This window comes from Meles meles, chromosome X, assembly GCF_922984935.1.
Source record: "Meles meles chromosome X, mMelMel3.1 paternal haplotype, whole genome shotgun sequence".
NCBI classification, from domain to species: Eukaryota; Metazoa; Chordata; class Mammalia; order Carnivora; family Mustelidae; genus Meles; species Meles meles.
In genome coordinates, this window is record NC_060087.1 from 27563753 (window position 1) to 27587257 (window position 23505).

At 37.3% G+C, this 23505-nt stretch overlaps 1 protein-coding gene across 9 annotated transcripts in view; it reads right to left on the reverse strand.

The window, feature by feature from the left end:
• DMD (dystrophin) overlaps positions 1–23505 on the reverse strand; it is a 2324635-nt gene that overhangs the window by 533539 nt on the left and 1767591 nt on the right. For 7 of the 9 annotated variants that reach the window (XM_045994540.1, XM_045994546.1, XM_045994545.1 and 4 more), the window contains one exon: positions 10675–10829. In XM_045994540.1, coding sequence (XP_045850496.1) covers positions 10675–10829 — 155 coding nt within the window. The remainder of the gene's footprint in view (positions 1–10674; positions 10830–23505) is intronic. The other 2 variants (XM_045994539.1, XM_045994543.1) reach the window with 1 other exon arrangement.

The following is a 23505-nucleotide window of genomic DNA, read 5'->3' on the forward strand; positions in this document are numbered from 1 at the left end:
AGAGAGAGAGGGAAGCAGGCTCCCAGCTGAGCAGAGAGCCTGATGCAGGGCTCAATCCCAGGACCCTGGGACCATGACCTGAGCCGAAGGCAGAGGCTTTAAACCACTGAGCTACCCAGGCACCCCTACTGAATATTTTTTAAAAAGTTTTTTTTTTGAGAGGGAGAGTGATGCAAAGAAAATTCAGAATATGAATATCATTGAAAAGTAATACCATGGACATGGTTGCTAACATCAAGGGTTCAATGAAACCAAGTAAGGGAAACTTTCTCCCATTTGTTTTAATTTTACCAAAATATTAAATTTATGAATGAAGACAAGAAAGGTCCATCTGCGACCTATAATTGTTTCCTAAAGGAAACAATTCTAAGTTATCTTTAGTTTTAGAGTCTTTTCATGGGTAAACTGTATGCAGGGGCTTCACCAAGCATCTCTTTGGGTGTGCTGGTAGAGCCTGGTTTAGGACTACATGACCAGGATAGAAAGCAAATGGCTATTTGGCTACATCACCAGGTTATTTTCCACACCAGTAAATCACCGGTGATATGGTTCCAAATGTCTCCCTTTTTGTGCAATCTCTGCAAGCTAAAAACATTCTAATTACTTTAAAGGAGATGACATAAAATGAAGCAGGCAGTTAAGACCAAGAACATTTTAGATCCATATGGATCATGACACTCCCTGGCCCAGCGCCCCAAGGTTTTGCATTACAGGTATTATATTACCCTATTGTAACATGGTGAGAATTCTTGTGCTTCATAATCAGCTGGAAAGATTGGGTCTCAGTAGTATAAAAAGTGGAGGGCCTTATAACTATATACACATCTCTCCCTTGAAGAGCCAAGAGAAACTTCCTCCTACCGCCAGAAGAAGCATATCTAAAAGGTACATATTTTAATGCACCAAATACTTTTAGTCCTTAAGATGGACTATATAGTATATTTCACATGAGAGGGATTAAAAATAGGTGATTCTAAATTGATAAGTTTGAGCTGGTATTCTTAGGGTCATTTGTTGCTTTAATATTTATGATGATGCTACAAATATATCACAAGCAGTCCCTGACTTAAGAGGTTATATTTTCAACAAATGTCCTGTTAGCGTCATGTCACATTCTTTACATAGCTCCAAGGGCAGCATAAAATCTTCATCCTTTATATTCTGGGGAATAATCCAAAATCATCTGGTGCCCAACATCTGATTATTTCATTCAATTCATGATTACTGAGTACAAGTATTGAGCAAAGACAAGGTATGGCTATACAATAATTCAACAATGTTCTGATGCTCGTATAATGGTCCCCAGGTATTCCAGAAAAAGAATTCTGAAAATGTTTTTGGAAGGGCCAGCATTTGTGGATAGAACATAAGTCTCTTTTATCAAGTTCACATGTCCATCATTCTGCTAAATAAACAAACTGCCAAACAAGCAAAAATTTGTGATGCTATTTGCTTTTCTTTCCTAAAAAAAAAAAAAACCATGAAGTTTATTTATTGACTTCTTTGTTTTTATTTTCAGAAAAATTTCAATATGCTTTTGGGAGTATATCACATATGTAAATATCATCCATCAGGTCTTAGGAAGAAAAAGAGCACTGGGAGCAAAGGGAAACCAGAAGACAAATTTTAAGGGAAATCACTCTGAAGGCCAAATGAGTGTGGAGACCTAATGGCTGGGAGCACAGAGCAAAGGTGGTCACGGTCTTTGAGGTAGAATATGGACAAGCTCTAGGATGAGTTGGTAATAGGGATGAAGAAAATGGGGTAGTTTCTAGAGCAAGTTTTGAAGTAGAAATCACAAAGTTTAGAAGCCAATTTAATAAATGTATCAATAAAATAGAGAAGAGGGAGTGAGGGAGAGGCAGAAGGAATTCTTAGGTTTCCAGTTTTAGAGATGATTCAGTAATCAAACTACACTGAAAATAAAGTCTAGCATTGTTTTAGAGGCAGACAATGACTTCTTTAGAAGTTTTGGAGGCTGTAGGATGGACAGATGGAAACACATGGTAGATGTCTGTAAGTACAGTTCTGGACATTGGGAGAAAGATAAAAGATGGAAATAAAAACTGAGAAGTCTTAATGGTAGTTGAAACCAACAGATAAATGTACTTGAAATGTGTATAGAAAAGAGAAAGGATTAACAATGGAGCACCAACATTTAAGGGATGTAAAGAGCAAAGACAGCCTATATAGATTATTGTTACAACTCCCAAATTCGTATCTCGAGTCATGACAATTCTTTGGAATTTAAGATTTTATATCTACCTAGCTACTCTATATCTCCAAATGGAGGCATGACTGACACATCAAAAGTAACATGTCCCCATCTTCTTCCTAGGATGTGTTGCTTTTTTTCTAAAGATTTATTTATTTTTAACTTGAGAGAGAGAGAGTGGCAGGGGAGAGGGAGAGAGAGAATCTCAAGCAGATTCCCTGCTGAGCACAGAGCCTGACATAAGGCTGGATCTTATGACCCTGAGATCATGACCTGAGCCCAAATCAAGAGTCAGACACTTAACTGACTGAGCCACCCAAGTGCCATAACACATTGCTTTCGATGTCTTTTCTGTCTCAGTAAAATGAGTGTTCTATCTTCCAGTTGTTCAGGTAAAAACTCTGCAGTCTTCTTGGATTCCTCTGTTTCTTTCACCCCTAAATCTAATTCACTAGAAAACTTTTTGGGTTCTCTACTCAAAATAGAGTAGAATCCAATCACTTCTTACTACATTCACTTCTCCTATCCTGACCCAGACCACAGTCATCTCTTGAGGAAATTATGACAACAGTCTCCTAACGGTTTCACTACTTCCCTTTAGTGTAATCCAGTACACTAAACAGAGGGGCCAGGTGAGTAAAATCATGCCATTCCACTGCTCAAAACCCTCCAAGGAATCCCATCTTATTCCATGTGAAAGTGAAAGTCCTCTGGGGGTCCTAGAAGGCCAGATGTAATCAGATTCCTCTCATCTCTCTGAACTCCATACCTGCCAAGCTCCTGTGACCCTCTCCTGTTACACTGGTTTCTCAAGGTTTCATTCAAAAGGCTAAGAAGATTCCTGCCTCACGGCATTGCCACTTACTAGAATCTCCTGAAATGTTTTTCTTCCAATTATCCACATGGCTGCCATCCTCAGGTCCTTTGTATTTTGTTTTAACGTCAACCTTTCCATGTGACTTTCCTTAACCACCATATTTAAATAACCACACTTCATTTTCACCACACACACCTATTCTCAGCTCCTTTCCTTCTTTCTTGCCACATCGTACTTGTCACAATTTAAAATCCCATATATTTAACTTTCTTATTTGTTAATGTCTATTTTGCACCTTCTCCTTCCCCAAATAAAAACTTCATGAGGGTAGGAATTTTCATTGCTATATATCAAGTACCAAGAGTTGAGCCTGCCTAGCACCGAAATATTCTTAAGTGAATGAATGCTTATGATATTTATGACAGATGACATTTACTGAGCTCTTACTATGTACCACACATGTGCCAAGAACCTCAGTCTTACTATATGACTAGAAAAGCAGGAGAATTGCAAGACAATTTCATTCTGGAAACCGGGCAAGCAAAAGTTTTGAAAAGTCAAGTTGATCGACAGGACCGATGTTAAAATGAAGTCAAGTAGATTAATAAATAAAAATAGGGCAGTTAGTGATTGTAAAAGTTACTGACGATCTTAGTGAGCCCTCACTTTCAGTAAAACAAGGGGGTGGTACCAGAGAAGCCAGACTGTAGTGGGTCAAAGCATAATCAGGAAGTGAAGTATAGGAAACAGTAATCCCAGATACGGCTTCAAAAACTCTCATAGTCTCAAGCTGATAAAAAAAAAAAAAATGATGGTAAGGGGAAACAAGCACAACTATATAGAAAAGACACTATCCTAAGAAGGTTCTTGTAGAATGAGGGAGACTTCAACATGATATTTGGCTGAAGGGGAGAAGCAAAGAGAAAGAAAAGAAATGGATGATCCCAGGGGAAAAAAAAAGCAGAACAATTGTAAGAAAAAAAAATGTGCTGGAGAATCTGAAAGAGATTCATTGTCTAGCTAGAACAGCTCTTTGCTGTACCAATAGTAGGGCTCAATATTTTTTTCCCTTTCCTCGTTTCTTTAAAGTGGAAAAGAGAAAGGACCTAGGAATAGAGAAGCAAAGAGTGACTTATGCATGTTTCATGGTTTGCCAAAGATGGTGAATACTGGTGATAGTTTTTCAGTGTATCAACTATGAATTGTGATTATTAAAATGTGAAACATATTATTAGGGAGAACAGGAGAACACTTAGGTGTTATTTTGAGGAAGAGCATATTTCCATGCATATATTTGTATATACACATATGTGTATGTATGTATGTGTGTGTATATTTTATATATACATGTGTGTATATATATATATAGAGAGAGAGAGAGAGAGAGAGAAAGAGAGAGAGAGATTTTCCTCTCTATTTCTCTCTAAAAATCCTAGAGAGATTTTTCGGGTATCTGGGAGCTTTTTCGAGAAAGTTCCAGCCATGCTGAACCCTCTGACACTAGGACCAGGCCCTCTACTTGATGAGTTCACTCCTGCCTGGCTGTTAGGTAAATGTAGAAGCCCTCATATAGCTACAGACAGACAATTCAGGTTAATGCTCATTTCTTGTTTAAAGAGTGATCCTGGAATAGAAAGAAGGAAATGAAATCTCATGACAGTGTCATCATAAAGTCTTCAGCCAGATGGCAGTCCTTGAAATCTAATCCTTAGAGGCTTCTCACAATCATTTGTAATATCACATCTAATATTATCTTATTCACAAATTCATATCTATTCATAGAGGTTGGAAAGAAAGAAATGAACTTGGAGAGGCCCTCGTTTCTGGCTTTCTATGTTAACATGGACTCTATCAGGAATCTGATCAGGAAAACAAAATATTTTCCTACATTGGTCACAGTGATGAACTATGTTCTGATCTCAATTGTTAAACTGTAGGATTTAGTTGAGAAATAGCCTTCTCTTTTAATCATTGTGTGGTACATCAATTCCTTTTAGGCACACATGGCCCTTTGCATTTCTCTATATGAAATGGTAAAGTTCTTGTCAAAGCCCAGGTGCAATTCAAAGGTTCTTATGACCTATTAATAAACTTAAGCTCAACACTAAAATACAAAACAAAGTTACTTAACTTTTTTTAAGGATTTCATTTATTTATTTGAGAGAGGGCGAGAGAGAGAGAGAGAGAGTGTGTGTCTGTGCAAGCAGGGGGAGGAACGGAGGGGGAGGGGGAAGGCAGGGGAAAGCATCTCAAGCAGAATGTGGAGTCTAAGGCAGGGCTTGATCCCATGACCATGAGATCATGGCCTGAGCCAGAACCAAGAGTCACAGGCTTAACTGACTAAGCCACACAGGTGCCCCAGTTCACTTTTGTTTTTGATTATGTCTCAAAACTATAGCCTGTCACAATATAATGTCAAAGTAAAGCTTGTCAAGTTACAATTTTTACACGTTATTCAACAATTGGAAACTGCACTGAAGAGTTTGATTGAAAGCTGGTTGAAGTTTTATTTTTTTAAAGATTTTATTTATTTATTTGACAGAGACAGTTATCATAAGTAGGCAGAGAGGCAGGCAGAGAGAGGGGGAAGCAGGCTCCCCACCAAACAGAGAGCCCAATGTGAAGCTTGATCCCAGGACCCTGGGATCATGACCTGAGCTGAAGGCAGAGGCTTTAACACACTGAGCCACCCAGGTGCCCTGACTGAGGTTTTAAATAGGCTTGCAAATGTCCCGACATTGTGCATGTATTTGTCTATATGACCAAAAGTCTCAGGGCAGGTGGTACCTTAGTGTCCTGCAATAAAGTCTGAACTCTGAGAAACAGTGTCACCAGAATGCTTTCAGCAACATCCCTTCTACCTAAAAAGTCATATTTATAGGTACTTTTCAAAGATATGAGTATTTTTTTATCCATAACCCAAATATCAATATTAGTAATTGCTCATGTTAAAATTGTTTGTAAGACTAACAACAAAAGTGAAAGTGTTTCTATGCTGTGATGGCTGTAGGTTTTGAGACTTTAAATACCAACTCTACGAAGTGGATAAATAGAGAAGATATAAAGTAGAAACAAGGAAATAAAATAATGTGAACCAATACCTTTTTATTTTTAAGAAATTGTTATAAATGTGCCCTACATTGCTTAGCTGAACATGGACAAAGATGATGTGGAGCAGGACTACCAGGCAAATTTTTTTGTGTTGATGGAAATGCTCTCTTTTGCACCATCCAGTAGGGAAGTCACTAGGTATCTGTGGCTCTTGAGCACTTAAAAGGTGGCTGATGAGATGGGGAAAATGAATTTTTAATTTAATTTAATTTTAATTTACATTCAAATTGCCACCCATGGCTACTGGCTACCCCTATTGGATAGAGTGAATCTAGAGGAAGATGATGATGTTATTTTCCTCATCAGTTTACCTGGACAAGATACTGGATAAAAAGGTGAAAAGACAAAAGATCATATAAAGAGTTCTCTTTTTCTTTATCTACCTAGCACAGGATCTATAAGAATGCAAAATAAGAGAAGCTGAGAAGCTGTAGTCAAGTAGAATATGACTTCATATGTGTGGTTGACGCACACAGCATACACAGAACATGAACTTGGAGTACAAAGGTTCCATTAGGCAGCAGAGAATCCAGCTCTCCTCGAGACCTTTCACACTGACCAGAACAACCATCAAGCCCAATGGCCACCATTTTAGGAACCTCTGTAAATATACTATATAAACACAATGCACCTGACTCTATGAGCTACATGAATATACTCTATTTACTCAAAGATCTGACGGGTTATCTTTCCAGGGAACTTAAGGCTGTCCAGCTATAGCATGCCAGTTTCCCAGTTTACTCTTTCCATCCCCTTTGAGGCAGACATTCTCTCTTGGCTGACTTAACCTCAATTATTAGCCACCAGAGGTGGTTTTTGGGCACAGTTCTGGTCCTCAATCTCCTGGGAAACCCACTGCTTTCCTGATTCAAGCACCATTCCTTCTCCTTCTTTTTCTTCCTGCTGGAATGTGCATGATCTGAGGGACATGCCAAAAAGAACGGGGAGAATTCAAGGCTGACGATGCTGAGCCATTGAGCCAATGTCACCATCTGCCTACCTCTGAACCACTCCTTAAATGAGGCAAATACACCTCCATTAGGTAAGCTACTGAACTTGGGTTTTCTGTTATTTGGAATGGAAAGCAATCCCAATGGATACAATTTTCTTCTGTGTTAAGTTATTGGTGCACCAGAACACTTGTAGTTAGTTATTTTTCATTAGTTCATTCACCTATTTAATAAAAAATGTGTTGGGGGTAGTTATCATGTGCAAAGCTAAGTGCATGGTAATAGGGTAGACAAGCAGCCCATGGGAATACCCTCACAGAGCCAACATTCTCATAAGTACACTAAAGTAATGAGGTAAACTCTATAGACAGGGCCTGAAAGTCAGAAAAGGCTTCCTGAAGGAATCAGCATTTATACTGAGACCTAGATAATGAACAGAACTTAACCAGGCAAAGAGGAAGGAATAATATATAAATATCAGGTCAGGAGGTAGTAGAGAAGACAGCGCATAGCTATGAGGAAATGAAAACAGCTCAATGTTACTTAATTATGTGTGGGGGACCTGGGAGGGGAGACTGAGGGTCTTGGAGTACAAAGAGTATCAGGCTGTAGTTTTAAGGAAAGGCTCAACCACACATGACCTTGAAAATATTTAAGAGTATGGACTGTCTTCAGAAAATAATAGATAAGCCATTAAAGGCTCTAAAAGTCAGAGGAGGGTGAGCTACATAAATATACCGTATTTAGAAAGATCAGCCTGCCTTTTATGTAGAGAATGGATAGGAAGTAGGAAGACTAGAAGGAAGGACACCGGGTAGGCCAATGATGTAGTAACTCCTGACAGTTGAGGAGGATGGAAAAAGAGAAGTGGCTGGATTTGAAAGTTACTTCAGTGGTAAATAGCTTTGTGATAGCTTAGCTACTGGGGTTGTAAAAGGAAGAAAGGAAGAGTGAAACATGAGTTTCAATTTGGCAACTGACTGGGTTGTAGTAATGTTCACTAAAGAGGCATTGTGGGAAGAGAAGTAGGTTGCACCTGGAAAAAAAAGGTTGGAAGAGGGCAAACATGAGTTCAGCCTTGGGCCCATTCAGTTTGAGATTCCAGAGAGACGTTCAACTGGAAATAAGTCAGTGGGATATGCAGGTCTGAAAATCACATGATCACTGTAAGTGGCAAATGACATAAAGGGATGGTCATCAGTGTACTCACAGAGTATACATGAGAAAGGCATGGGGAGGAACTTTAGAGGCAAGAGTAAAAATTAGTTTGGCAGACTTCAGCTTCTGTAGGAGCCAGTGGGAAATGGAATTTGGCTGCTAACATCAGATTTAAATTTAGCCATTGGAGAAATAATGGTATACCTTCCTTAGGCAGTAGATTTTTAGGGACTGAGTCAAAAAATATAAACTGGAAGCTCCTCCAAGGGCTTGAAGAAGCCAAGCCCTTAATGAAGTGATTAAAAGGAGAGAGAGAGCCACTTGGACATCAGAGGAGCATGGGAATGTGGAGCCAGGGGACTTCCAGTAAGAGTGGCATAGGTGGGATAGGCTTCCCAACCCTCCCCGAAGCCCTCAGTTTGTACCAGGAACAAACTTTCTTTTTGGCCCCTTCTTAGCTTACTAAACTAACCAAATTCCCTAAACTCACCAAATTAATTTCTGATCTTAATTTGCTTTTCCAAAGAGACTTCTCTTTGACAAACAAGCATTTCCTATTGAGATTGAACTACTGAGTCTCTGATACCATTGGCTTACATATGTGTAAGTCTTCCTGAGCCTAATCTGCCCTTATTTAATTCAATAGATACCAGATCTGTATTTGAATTGGAAAATTCAAACCTTGCTACTGAGAGGAAGCAGTCACTTTAAGAATTTTTTTTTTTTCTGATTATTACTCCATTAGTCAAGCTTGCCCTCTCTCCACCAGGGTCCATGTGATGGAGCCCTGAAGGTAACTCCCAATTTCAGGTTGAATCTTCTTTTCCATGGTCATCTGAATACCTGCTGTCTGGAATTCAACACTAGAGCTGCTCTCTCCCCTCAGGGCCACCGGTGTAAATCCAGTTTCGCAGGAGTTTTCACTCTTTAATTCCTAACTCAATTTCAAGATTTACTTGCTTTCTCAGTTTCCGCATATCAGTAGCTCACTACTCCTAAGAGTTTCTGCTCTTAGTTCAAAATCTGTTGGTTTTTCTTCACCTGATGGAGGCCTTTTCTTCTTAGTCTAGGTCACCCAACTGACATCTTCATGTCATCTCCTGGAATTTATTTACATTTCACTGTGGTTTTCCTCATCACTGTACAGGTACTCTTTTTGCCCTACTTTTTTTTAAGGAGTCTATTTATTTATTTGAGAGAGAGAGAGAGCGCACAAAAGCAGTGGCAGGAGTGACAGAGGGAGAGGGAGAAGCAGACTCCCCTTTGAGCACGGAGCTGGACGCAGGGGCTGGATCCCAGGACTCCCGGGATCATGAACTGAGCTAAACTGCCCCTGTTTTTTGACAGAACTAAAAATAAGTACCCAATAATCCTTAAGTTACCATTGCATGAACAAGGTAACCACATCATGCAAAGAGAGTCATCATTCAACAAGGATTTCCTAGCTCCCCATCACGTCACTTGGTTCAGGACCTCAGGATATGTCAAATAAGAAAGAGGGTCTTTCAAATCATAAGGGACTCTGGACTCCAGGAAATAAACTGAGGGTTACAGAAGGGAGGGGAGTGGGGGATGGGGTAACCAGGTGATGGGTATTAAGGAGAGCATCTGTTGTAATGAGCTCTGGGTGTTATATGCAAATAATGAACTGTTGAACACTACATCAAAAACTAACAGTGTACTATATGTTGGCTAACCAAATATAAAAAAAAAGGGGGTCTCTGTCTGTAGGGAGTTTAGACTAATATGAAGGACAAACATTAGATAATTAGTTACATAATTCATGTTTTTATTTAAAATTAGGATAAATGCTATTAAAAGAAAAGTACATGGGGTTAAAGGAGTGCATAATAAGGACACAGAATCTACCTTCAGGACACAGTGTCTCTAAGGGCTGTTAATTTTCATTGATATGGAAGGGGAAATGAAGTTCTGAGTCATGTTACACTGCACAGATTTTCTTACTGAGTATGTGGAATGAGATAAAACAACAGCATCATGGACAGCTATAATCCCATCATGAAACCCCAAGTGACCTCCTTGTCAGATTAAGAATGGGACAGCACATGTCACTATGGAATAGAATGATATTTCTTTGGATAGAGTTCTCAAAATGTATTGGTAAATGGCTCTTTTGACTATAAATCAATATTTTGTGTTTGTCTAAACTCTTAGTTATAGCACCGCCTTTGCAACTGTGGGCAAATCACTTAATTTCACCAGTCTTCAGGTCCCTCATCTTTAAAATTCTAGAGGATTTAGGATTTAGGCAAGCCTGCAAATTTAGTTGATATTTGTCACCCTGAATCCTCCGAAGTCCCTCCGAAGCAGGATTACGGAAATAAATCTGCGTGGTCCACCCAGTGTCACCACCCATCCATCGTGACAACCAACACTAGTTTCAGAAATCATGTTGGTCATACCTTTTATGAATGCTTGCCCAGGAGGCATTGATGTTCTCTGTTATCATGTGGACTTTTCTGGTATCATCTGCAGAATAATCCCGGAGAAGTTTCAGTGCCAAATCATTTGCAACATCTACATTTATCTGCCACTGGCGGAGGTCTTTGGCCAACTGCTGTGGATGCATATGGGAAAGAAAATGAATGTCAGTTTTCTCTGAAATCTTAAAACTTTTCTTAAAATTTTCTTAAAATTTTTCATAAATAGGTTTTGAATCCCCAGGTCAGAACACGTCTACATGATAACTTTTAACCTACCATGTCATTTAGTCAATCATGGCTGTATAAACTAACCCACTTTTAATGACAAAACTTTTCAAATGCTGTATCTTGAGCAATACTCAGTACTGGGTATTTCAATTTAGTGGCAATTAACTGGAAATCAACTGGGCTTAATTATTTTTCTCATGGGAGAGAACAAACTATAAAAATAAGCTCCCGTAGAGTTGTTGAGTATGGGACATATACTAAAATTTGAACTGAAAAACAAATCTCATGTATTTCTTTCCCTCTTCATTAACTTGTTGAATTGTTTATGTAATTAGTGCCATCTACTGGCATTCAACTACAGCTGCATATAGAAATATCACACATCAAAGAACAGTACTGTTATCCTAGTTATGAACATTTTTAAAGGACCAGTTTATTCATAATACTTTAATAAATATCCTCCTTTTAAATTAGAATAAAGTTTCAAATGTAAGAATCTTGCTAAACCAAATGACCTGTGTTTTCTTGTCTTTGACAATTGAGTATTATCAAGCTCACTTAATAGTATCACTTGATACACCACATATAAAATAAGTAAACCAATAACAGGTTTATCTGGAAACATAATTAACCATGGCTATAAGTCCATGGAAAAAGATTCTAAGCATTAAGATGATATTAAATAGTTAAGATGGTCATATCAAATCCAACATAGTAGGTTAAGCCACTGATAAAGGGACAGAGGAACAGGAATAGGCAATTCAAACAAAAGGAAGAATAAAAGATTACCATTGTAAAAATTAACTTAAAAAACAGAGTATTAAATCAAGATGCTATAATTTGACACCAATTAAATTAATAAAAAAATAAAACCCAAGCTGGAAAGGCTGTGGTAAAACTAGCATATTCACATACTACTGCTGGGAACAGTATCAAGCAGGACAATCTGGCAATAGGTATCAACTGTCATACAAATGCTTACTCCCACTGACCTACCAATTGTACTTTTGGTATTTTCTCCTAATAAAATATTTAAAAGAAGAGAAATACATTATAAGAATAAAGAGCTTCATCAACTAATATAGTACAAAAAATGAGAAAATTTCAGTGTTTAACGAGAAGACATTAAACTAACACAGTACATCAACCCAATGGTCTAACGTGCAGTAAATGTGCACCAAAGTCATACGTAACAAACGAAACATAATTTCTAGCTATACTGTATTTCTTAAATTTGTAACTCATGAATTAGAAGGGGAACACAAGAAATTGAAACAAACTGATGTTTCTGAAGAGTAGAAATTTTTGTTTTAATATTTGTTTTTTCATGCTGGTATGCTGTTTATATAATAAAATCAAACAAGAGTTATTTTAGCATAGTTCCAGGATGTTTGGGTGGACTCCTATTCCTTGAAAATGTATAATGTACATATAATCTGGCATTTCCCCATTCACTAGAACATCCTATTCTTGACTCAAAAGAAATAATTGTGTTTATTGAATAAAACAAAGAGCCAAATAATCAAATTAGTACCAAGCTTCTGAAGCCAATATCACTAACTTTTGAAAGGAAAAAGGGAGAAAGTTTTTAAAGATGTAGAGAATAGTTGCTACACTACAAAGCAATTAAAATGTATTCTTGTGGAATGACTACCTTTCCTTATGTTCTCATCTTATCAAGCCCTGCGGTTCATATTTTCTACTTTTTGGAACCTCACACTATTCAAAAGCCTTTCTGAGGTGAATCATACCCCCTGAAGGTTTTTGCTTTCTAGAAATATCCTAAGGTACAAAATGACCTTTCCATCCCTTCCCCTCCTTACTCAAGCCAAACCTACAGTGTTAAAGTGATATGTACTTGTAACTGGGCCTTCTTATCCATAAGATGGTGTTTGCATTTTTAAAGAAGAGTTTATTATTCGTCATCTATTCAATCTCTAATTGGTAGTATAAGAATGCATGAAACTGAGTGAGACCTATGACTTAGTTACCTTTTTCCAAGTCAATTCCTTTTAGGAAGACTTTTTTCTCTTAAAGAAATATGATAAGGCAACATTAGAGCAATACATTTATATATAAAATATAAACTAAAATTTTGATAAATGTAATTAAAATCACTTATTTTACCTAATAATCTTGGGAGCCAAGCCTCACTCAGGGGTTGCTATTTAAAAAGTCTAGAGGAAAAAGGATAGACTCTTTGGTTCTAATCTACAGATCATTAAAAAATTACCCAGAAGTTTAAGTTGAAAACTATGCTCAAATTTTCCAAAATCTCAAAGGAAATATCAAGTGAAAGACAGAGACTTTATAGTAAACAGGTAGAAGAGTGAGGCTCAATTTCAAACCAGAACTTTTTGATAAACTTTAATTCTTGAAAGACAAACAAACAAACAAAACCACAACCCAACAAGCAATATATTTCTCTTCAAATTTGTTTTCACGTTGATATTAAGATTTTTTACACCTATGGAAATGTTGACTGAGCTCTAACCCTCACTGTATATACTGCCCAGGTTTTATGAGGATGTAGGATTAAGAAGAAGATATCCACTGACCTTGAGCAAAACTGACAGGGCAAAGGCCCTTTTTTCAACTCTAAGGTTCTCAACAACAGCGTTCTTGTCTCCCTTCTTAAAGACATTTCACCTGAACAGACGGTTTCCCTTCCTCCTAAGATAGTATGTTGATCAACCTGCATTTTAATCAAGTGTCTTTCAGACTACACACAATGACTTTGACCAGTTTTGCCTACTACTGTGAAATTTACTACTGGGATAACTCCAAGCCACAGAAGGAGTGTAAATTCAAAAATACAATAGAATTCACACATGCTCTTTTTTATTTCTGAATTCCATTTACAATGGTATACACTACAGGGAATTGTTTGTATGGTGATCACAGTGTGTGAAGAAATTTGAAATACTGTGAACACAAGCCTATAAAAAAAGATGATTTTTGTGGGTGCATATATATGTGGATGTGTGTTTTCCATGAAGAATATAAAATGCTAAATCTCCAAAAGATTGTGTCCCCGACCAGGAAAGAAATATTTTATATTTAAACCTAATACGGTACTGCTGTTAATACGTGCTTGGTATTTTATACACAGCATTTTAGGCAGAAAAATGACTGTCAGCTATGGGACAACCTGAATTAATTTCAAGAACTTTGAGTATTAAAAATTTTTCATTGTAATGTTTGTCTTTCCACATTTTTTATTTGTAAGAATTCTTTTTAGGAAATGGACTCTGTGTGGGAGAAAACAAGGAAGAAAGAGAGAGAGTAGTTAGAAGTTTCAGCCTGTTGTGTTTGGATCCTAGCTTGATAACTTCCTGGTTATGTGACAAATGGGAAAGTTAATTGTCCTCTTTGTAGTTCCGTTTCCTTCTTCCTCAAATGGGTGTAGTAACAGCATCTACCTCAAAGATTTTCACGAGCGTTCATTAAGAAAATCCAGGCGATACATTCAGAATGGTGACTGGCACATTCAAAGAATTCAATAAATATTAGCTATAATCATTCTTATTATTACTACCCTTTCTATTACTACTACTACTACTAATTCTACTGCTATTACTACTATTTTGAATGAGCCACACTGTATTCAACACAGGGTAAGCCTCTACTAACCGCAAAGCAAGGGACTCACTGTTTTATAGACATTGTCAGTAATGCCGTAGCTTATCTAAAAGATTCCCTTTAATTCAGGAGATAAATGTGAATCCGTAGACTTATAATTAAAAAAATTCAGTTGAGTGTTGTTGAGGTTTTCTTATATAACATGTTTTGGGATGGTCACCTACAAATAAAATTCCCATTTGTTCCAGATGAACCTGAGTTTAACATTATTAATAACCATGACTCAAAGGAGCTTCATGAAAGGCAACACAGAGTAATGAAAAGGCATTTTCCCAGGAAGTCTTTTTTGGCCATTGTTTTGCTGTTTGATCTTAAGAAAGTCATTAACCTTAGGAGTCCCAGTTTTGTTGTGCGTAAAATAGGATGGAGCGACTTATTCTGCCCATGCCTCGGGTTTGTCATGAGGCCAAAATCAAAATAAAACTGCTTGCAAGATTATAAAATAGGATCCTCATGTATTTATGGACAAAAAGTTCTACATATTAGGTTTCTCTGTTTTGTTAGGATACTGTGTCTGCATACATGAACTAAGAAATTCATTAAAAAAATTCTAGCTCTGTGATCTAACAGTGGAAGAGCTTCTTAGCTTTAGATCCCTTCTTTGGCAATCTCCTACTCTACTCAATATGGCAGATGAACTAACCCCTCGGGAGAAGAGAATTTCCCAGGATTTCTTGTTAGTTGGCTTCTAGATTGGTTAGGCCAGTGAGAAGTCTTGGTAGGACATGGAAGAGGAGGAGGAAGGGGGAAACTCAAGTATATTTTCTCTTTCTCTCTGCATGAGCAGAGTCTTCTTCATGTTTCCATTTCTTAAGGGACAGCCCTTCCCACTGTGCTGCCCCCATAGTTTTTGAGTAAGCACCAGGTGATTCCGGTTTCTGGACTTTGGTAACACTGGTTGGCCCTTTGGCCCTTGAGGCGGCCAACAGCTTCCTGATATTGCCAACCTCCAGGCTACCCTACTGTCTCCTACTGGGTTTCTCAGCTCTTCTGCTAGCCATGGAAGCAGCCATCAGTGTTAAATCTCCTCTGAAATATCTAGGGTGGTTTCCAGACTGAACCCTGATGATCCAAACTAGAAGAAATCTCACACCAAAAGGCCCTGCCTACAATGACATGACTTAACAAGCACACATTTCATTAAACAGAGATGATATCTTGCATCTTTCTTTTTAGTCTCAAAGGAAGAGATGACTCATGCGATGGGAAGCAGATCTCTCTGTCTGGACACTCTTCTATTCTGGGATATTTATGTCTTTTCAGTCTCTTGTCTCTCTGCAAGGTCTTTCTCCACAGCCTTCAAACATGAGTCCTCCTCCAACCCCCTCATCTCCAAACAACAACAACAAAACCTACACTCTGCCCTTGTCTTTCCTTTCATAAGTTAATCTCCTCAGAAAGCAAATGTTCACTGATTACATTCCTGCCCCTGTACAGCTCATAAAATCAGGCTTGAGCCAACACCACCCCACTAAAACTATTCTGACACATCATTGGTGTAAATTGGATTAGTGGCCCAAATTCTTTACCCCACCCTGTACTCACATTCTTTGCTATTTAACTTTTAATTTCCTGCTACGGACAGCAGAGGTGAGTTCCTGGCCCTTGTCAGTGACCTTGGCCTTATGACTTATTTTTCCTAATCCTAATGGGGTGTTTATAGAACTGATACAAGAGGGGGCTTGAAATGTGCTCCTGCAGTGTGGTTAGCCCTTAATGTGTTTCAGCTACCACCAAGAAATAAACATCCCTGGGACTACCCTGATCATCCCTGGTAAAGGATGAGTGACCGTGGAGGGGAGCCACCCCAACCAAGCTGCAGCATGAAGCAGTGGCACCCCAGCCAAGCTGTCAACTCATTAAAAAGTACATGTTTACTGTTGTGTGCCACTGACATTCTGAAGTGTTCTGGTATGCAGAATGTTTGCAAAAATAGTTAACTGATGCAGTCACCAATGTCTGCGGTAAATCTTAGGTTCTCATTTAATTTATTTGAAGCAACTAGTGCTACTGGTTAGTCCCTTCTTGAGGTTCCATCCTTTCTTAGCCCTCTCTTTTTGGGTCTCCTCTCTAATCTCTTATGATTTCAGTTGTTCTTTTTCTATCTTTCTCTTAAATGTTGATGTTCTCTAAAGTTCTGTCCTTAGCCCAATTTTTTCCATCTGTAGTGTAACCTACGCTTAACTGGAAGAGGAAACAGAGAGCATACCCAAAGAAGGGTTCTATCACAATTTTCTCCTTAGCCAAGTCATCTACCTCCACTGTCACTGCCTTAATTTAGGTTCTCATTTTTTCTGGGTTGGATTCTCCAACAACCTTTTTATTGGCTCCTTTCCTCCACCTCAAACCAGTCCTTCCATATCCAAAGAGCTGCTCAAGTAATATTTTTGAAATACGAATAGAACCATATCACTCCTCTGTAAAAACTTTCAATGGCTCCCTCTTACCTACAAGACAAAATCCAAACTTTCTCCTTAGATTATGAGGCTCTCCAGTATAGGACCCCCACCCACACATCCACTTTCATCTTTTGTTATCCACTATCCTTTTCCTTTTCTCTGACCCAATACCATAATTGCCCATCTGATAATATGAAAACCTCTGAAAGTTTAAGTGACTTGTTGATGACGAAGCTAATCAGTGATAGAGGTGTCACAAAAATGCAAGTTTCTTGACTCCAGTATTCAGCGTTCAATCTAGCTAAAGAAGATATACTTCCATTTAAAGGAATTTAAGGTAAATGATTGAGCTTATTATAACTGAACACCAAAGAATGTAAAACAGTCTCCTTCATGATTATAGCATGATTGGAAAATTATTGTGTATAATAAAGTAATACATTGCCAAACAAAGGCAGCAGAAAAAACACAGATTTGGTTTATTAAAAAAAAATCACTAAACAATTCAGTCCTAAGTATGAATTAATGTTCTATAATTCTCTATTGGGAAAAAGAAACACTCTCTCTTGCTTGTGTGAATTAAAATGACCTATAAAACCTCTTTATGGATTTATAATAGAAATGTTAAAATATCTGTAAGGAAGCTATTTCAAAAGTAAAGCCTCTCACCATTAACTTCACTATTCATCTATTAAACCTCTGACATTACCAAACATCTCTGTTTCAGAAGGTAACACTCTATACAGGGGATACTATTTAAGAAAATGGCCCTCATTTTCCAGCTTACTGAAAATGATTAATCTTCTCAATAGCTTTGAGGACTACATACCAAAGTTGTTACTTTTTTGTCCTTTCAACAATGACTACAAGCTGAGAGCAGGCTAGTAAATGTGTTATCGGCCAACCCATTAGAGTTCCATTATTTTCTGTCTTACATGGCTTCATGTAATGAATTTTCATAATTAAACTAATGGCATACAATTTATTTTCCTCCCTCTTTACTTTCAGGCCCCATTTCTCTTCCAGCTTCTTTGGAATAAGTTTTATACAAAAAGAAGGGAGGAGAGCCCTCCAAGTACTTCATTACCTTAATTTCATTATGACATTTTAGAAAGCATTCTCTTTATCTGGGCTTTCTCTTTAATTTGCTGACTTTATTAAAAGGCTTAAGTAGTGTTGTAATTAAGAAATCACCCAGCTACCCCAGGCATCTAAGAGAAATCTGGTTGAGAGTATATGGAAATGGCTGGTGGAAATTACTCCAGAGAGAATGCCAGATGATAGATCTCCAGAAAGTGGCATTTTTCTTGGCTATTTTTCAAACCCCATGAGCCTACTGTAGTATAATACATTATTGTCCACAAACATTCAGTGCCTTTTCAAGCCATCCACACCCCCATTGAACTGGAGATGGCTATGTAACTGATTATGGCTACTTGTCACTTTCAGGCAGAAGGTTTATGAATTGATGACATTATTCATGTTCCCTGCCTCCTTAATCATGGAAGTATATATCAAGACCCAGCTGTTATCAACCTTGGTCCCTGACTGACTAAGCTAAGTAGAACCCTCTTGTGAATCTACAATGGATATGTAACATGAGTGAAATATAAAGTTTGTGTTGAGCTTCTACATTTGAAGGTTGTTAGTGTGGTATAACTTAGACTATCCTGAGAGATATAGCTAGTCAGGTATAATATCTCCTATTCCCTTATTGATTTTCTTCCAAGGTTATCCCTTGTTAAAAGTAGGGTACTGAAGTCTTTTTTCTTTGTTCTTGTGGAACTGCTTATTTCTTCCATCAAGTCTGTCAGTTTTTGCTTCCTGTATTTTTTGTTAATTATTTTTTTCTCCCTTTTCCTTGGTGTGGATTATTCTGCCAGCTCAGATCTGGTGTTGAGCTCCTCTAGTAAAAATGTTAATTATTATACTTTTAAACTCCAGAATCAATATTTGGTTCCTGTTCATAATTTTTATCTCTTTATTGATAGTCTCTATTTGGTAAAACATGCATGTAGCCTTGTAGATCCCCCAGGAATATGTCAGAGTTTTTCAAATACCTCTGAGGACATCTCATTCCCCAGATCTTCCTTTTCAGTTTTTTCCTAGACCATGATTATCTCAACTGATATCACAGCCTCAGGCAGTTACTATTTAAACAATGCTGCTGATTGTTTGGGATAGACACTGTGGGGATAGGGCTTTTTCTGGGAGTTAGTGCAAAGTCAGTCAAATAATAAATGACAAGGCCTTGTGTATAGGTTTGTTCTAAGGAGCTGCAAGACAGGTCAAATAGTAATAAAGCTCTGGGAAGGAAATGGGTCTTTCTGAGGAACTCCAATCCTGGTCTTCCCTCTCTAGTGGCTATAAGCCTGCTGATTCTCAAAACTACTGTGGAGCTGGGAGAAAGTGATGGAATAGACCAAGGTAAAAAGCCTCAAACCCTTCTGTTCTTACTGAAGTTCAGCAGTTTATAAAATGCTGTCAACCTCTGGTTAATTTCCAGAGTTCAGAAAAGGCAATTTTGACAATTCTTGCAATTTGTTGCTTTTATGGAGGAGTATGTTTACAGACTTGCTACATTATATTTTTGAGCATGATATAAGTTAAACTATGAAAAGGAAACAAGGTAAAATATGGTGTAATCAGAGCATAATACTATTCAAGTCTTGGTGACTATGCATTAAATACTTATATAGTATAGTAATACTTGGGGAAACTAGCCCCTTACTTCCTCTACTCTATGAGTGATGTAGGAAGCACTCTGGCTGTATGCTTTGAGAAGTTTAATAGCTTCATACATATGTTGGGAGATAAAGTACAATTAGGTTATTGATTCTTTCTCTTTAATCATGAAGAAATGGTAGGTCCCGGCAAGAAGATTTCTGATGTTTTTTATTACAGTATCAGAAATCCAAACCTCAAACTATCAGTGTGAATCAATTTGCTGATTTAATTTTGTGCAAGTCAAAAAGTAAATAATATGTGAAAGAACTCAGCTTCCACTAATGTACATACTGTACATACTGTACATATCCTTATGGCACATAAGGATATGATCTAATTCCACCCATCCCCCCAAATAATTAAAACTGCAGTGTTTTACTTCCATATTTGAAAAAGTTCTTCATTAGGTTCTTTCCTAGTAAAATAATTTGAGATCCTCAAATACCTACTGTATTTACTATATATAACAAGTTCACCTTTAAAATTAATTGCTTGATTATAGTATATCTATCTTTCAAGTTCCCTAAAGAATGTCTTCAAAACACAGATATTTTGCAGCATTGGAAATGTTTATTTAATAATTTGATAAATTATTGGATTTCTCGCCTCAGATAGTTTTAAGTATTATAGAGCCAAATCAGCTAGGCTCAAACAAGATTTCACTTCTCTATTGAATTCATGTACTCTTAGCTCAGCCAAGCACAAAACAGCTAATGCCGTCACATTTGAAAAGCTTTTATGCTGAATTTGACACAAAAGCAATCACAAAGCAGACAAAAAAGGAATTTCTCTTTCAAAAGCTGAAAGGGGAAAAAATAAATGAAAACTCTGAGCCTGGATAAATCTCTCTTGACACTGGAAAAGAAAGCTTAAAATCATCAAGAAATAATTTTTTCAAGGAATTCATTGCCAAGTTTGGGCCAACCTTAATAGCCTGGGGAACAGGTTGTGAAGTCAACCAAGATTCTGCCAAATAAAATAAATCCCATGATGACCACTGCTGGCAGTTTTAGGTGCCAATGTCACACCATCTTACTTCTTATGAAAGTTAAATGGCATCATCCCTCATAGGATTCTGTCATAGCTTATTGGCAGGGAGTTTGATTAAAATGGAAATCCTGTATGATTTTTCCCTAACATCTGTCTTTCCACCTCAAAAAAACATTATTGTTTTACTAGGGCCATGGAGAAGATGAAATAAAGCATGTGGTTCACAGAATTAGCTACTTCCTCCCATTACGTTTCTGTTTCCAAAAAATTAAGGGTTATGTAGGAAAGAAACTACATATATTATGGACATCTCTTAATGAACTGCTCATTAATCATCAACATAATGGGCTGCCTATAGCTTGTTCTTTTGATAAATCGAGACTCTCTCATTGCCATCTCCTTCCAGCCTGACCATGCTTTCAAGACGGACTGTCCCTGGATGCTACCTGAGACTTGATTCCTCTCCTGTGATGGGCTTGTTCTTGTCCCCATCTTTTCTCTGCTACTTTTTATTAAGCAAGAGGAGGAGGCTGTCTGAATGTCCTATCAGTAAGGAGATGGTTAAGGGTAGAACTTAATGAGATACTGTAAAGTATTTAAAATGCTAATTATCAAAAGTCTATAGGTATTTATGTAAGGACACTAAATTTAAAGTCAGAATTCAAAATTTTATCTCCATCATGCCGACAATGAAAGTACGTAGATAAGAAATGGAAGAGATTACAAAGATGAGCAATGATGAATCACAAAAATATCAGAATTGTAGATGAATTTTTCTTTAGTTCAGGTACAATGACTGGTTTAAATTTTCAAAGAGTATAATACTACTGGTGCTTGTCTTTGGAACCATTTCACTGTGACAGTGAGGGTAGTCATCAATGACGTTGCTGCAAGGGAGGCTGGCTGGTTTAATCACAGCTCTCCGCCTCTGTAGACACAGCCTGATGATCGCCTTACGAGGCTCACCAGCTCTCCTGCTAATCTTAGGCACGGAGACTCAGAAAGAATTTAAGGAGCTAGGAGATTCTGTTTAAATTATCCAATGCCTATTTATGTCTATTTTCACCTTTTCTTCATAAAAGAAAATTGTAAGAGATAAGCCAGCTATTACCATTCAGTAGTGATAACATATTAGACACAAAGGCGAAATCTCCATTTTATATGCTCCTTGACTTTTAGAAGAATTAAAATTTGTAGTTTCATTAAAAAGAAGCTATAATTTGCAATTTTCTTTTTAGTTTTTCATAGTAAAACAGAATATGAAAACCTCTCCCCAGTATACTGTTTCATCATTTTCATTTCCCACCTGTTGGCTTATCTTATATGATCTTATTTGTCAATTCATAATTACAGTTGTCTCCTTTTCTGATCTTCACAGTGTTTTCTTGATTTGTTTTAGTCACGTAGAAGATAATGGGTAGAAGAGAAAATCTGTGAGGTCATCTACAAGATTAATTGCTATGCATTAATTTCCTAACTCTATGATTTTTAAGAGGAGTTTCTGAACTTCTCTAGGCTTCAATTTTCTCACCCATAAACTGGGAACAATAATAGTTTTCATGGAAGTTTCCTCAGAGGGTAAAATTAAGCCAATATATGTAAAATGATTAGCATAATTTTTACAATGAACAAGTACTTTCTAAATATTTGTATTAGCATTAGGATTACTCTTAGCTTTAGCATATGTCATTTAGGGAATTGATGGAAAAATTACAGCTTTGGTCATCTTTATATAATGAACATACAGTGAAAGTGCAACTATATATATATATATATATATATATATATATATATATATATAATTATATACTTAGTTGAATTCCTAACATATAACACAAACAAATATCAGTTCCTATAGATAATGGCTGAGCCATTTTTAATATGTAGTTCTAGACTGACATTTGAAAAGCAGTTTTTTTATTTTGAAAGTGTGACAATGATAGCAATTATATCATCTTGTCTTTGTTTTAGGTATTTAAAACATATGACTTGTTTTGATGATGAAATTGTTTTGTTTTATCCTTTCATATTTTCTTTTGCCTTTCTTTTCATTTCTTATTTAAAGCCCCTTGCTTTTCTAGGGGCTACAAAACCCTATTCATTCTTGCCATCACTTTAAGATTCTTGTAGGTTTTGAGATTTCTCATGTGACAACTTGCAGTCTTCTTGCCCTTATCAAATTTATCACAATATGCCTCTCATTTCTCCTTTCCTTATTCTAACTCAAGGGTCCAGCCCAAACCCTTTTCCCCTGTTAATTCTTCCCACCAGTTAATTGCTTTCTTCCAAGATCTGCTAGATTCATAGAATCCTCAGTTTTTGGACAGGAAAAAGAAATGGTATAACATACTGAGTACCTTATGGATAAGACCCGAGCCTTCAAGAACAGCTGCATCAATTCTATTCCACAGTCAAACCAAGAATTGGGAATATCACCATTAGAAATTCCTATGCCTTCTATGTTCATCCAAAGGAGAAAATCCGAGTGGCAACAAACATCTTGTGAAAGACATAACTGTTTCCAACAGAGGTAATGATGAGTCTGTAAAATCCTATGTGACTTTCTAACATTCTTGTCATATGAACAAAAATCTTGTCCTCATAGCAGCACACCTCCTTTGGAGAAGTAGCTATGGCTGAGGCTGGCTACAAGCTCATTAGCTCACCATTCCCATTTATTCTTCCTGATGTTAAGCTGGGAACATGTTCTGGTCAATGGCAGGTGGGTGATGCACATAATCTCCAGGCCTGTCCATAGAACCCCATGGATAAACTGGCCACATTCTCTCTTACTCTCCTGCAGTGACTGTGGGCAGCCATGAGT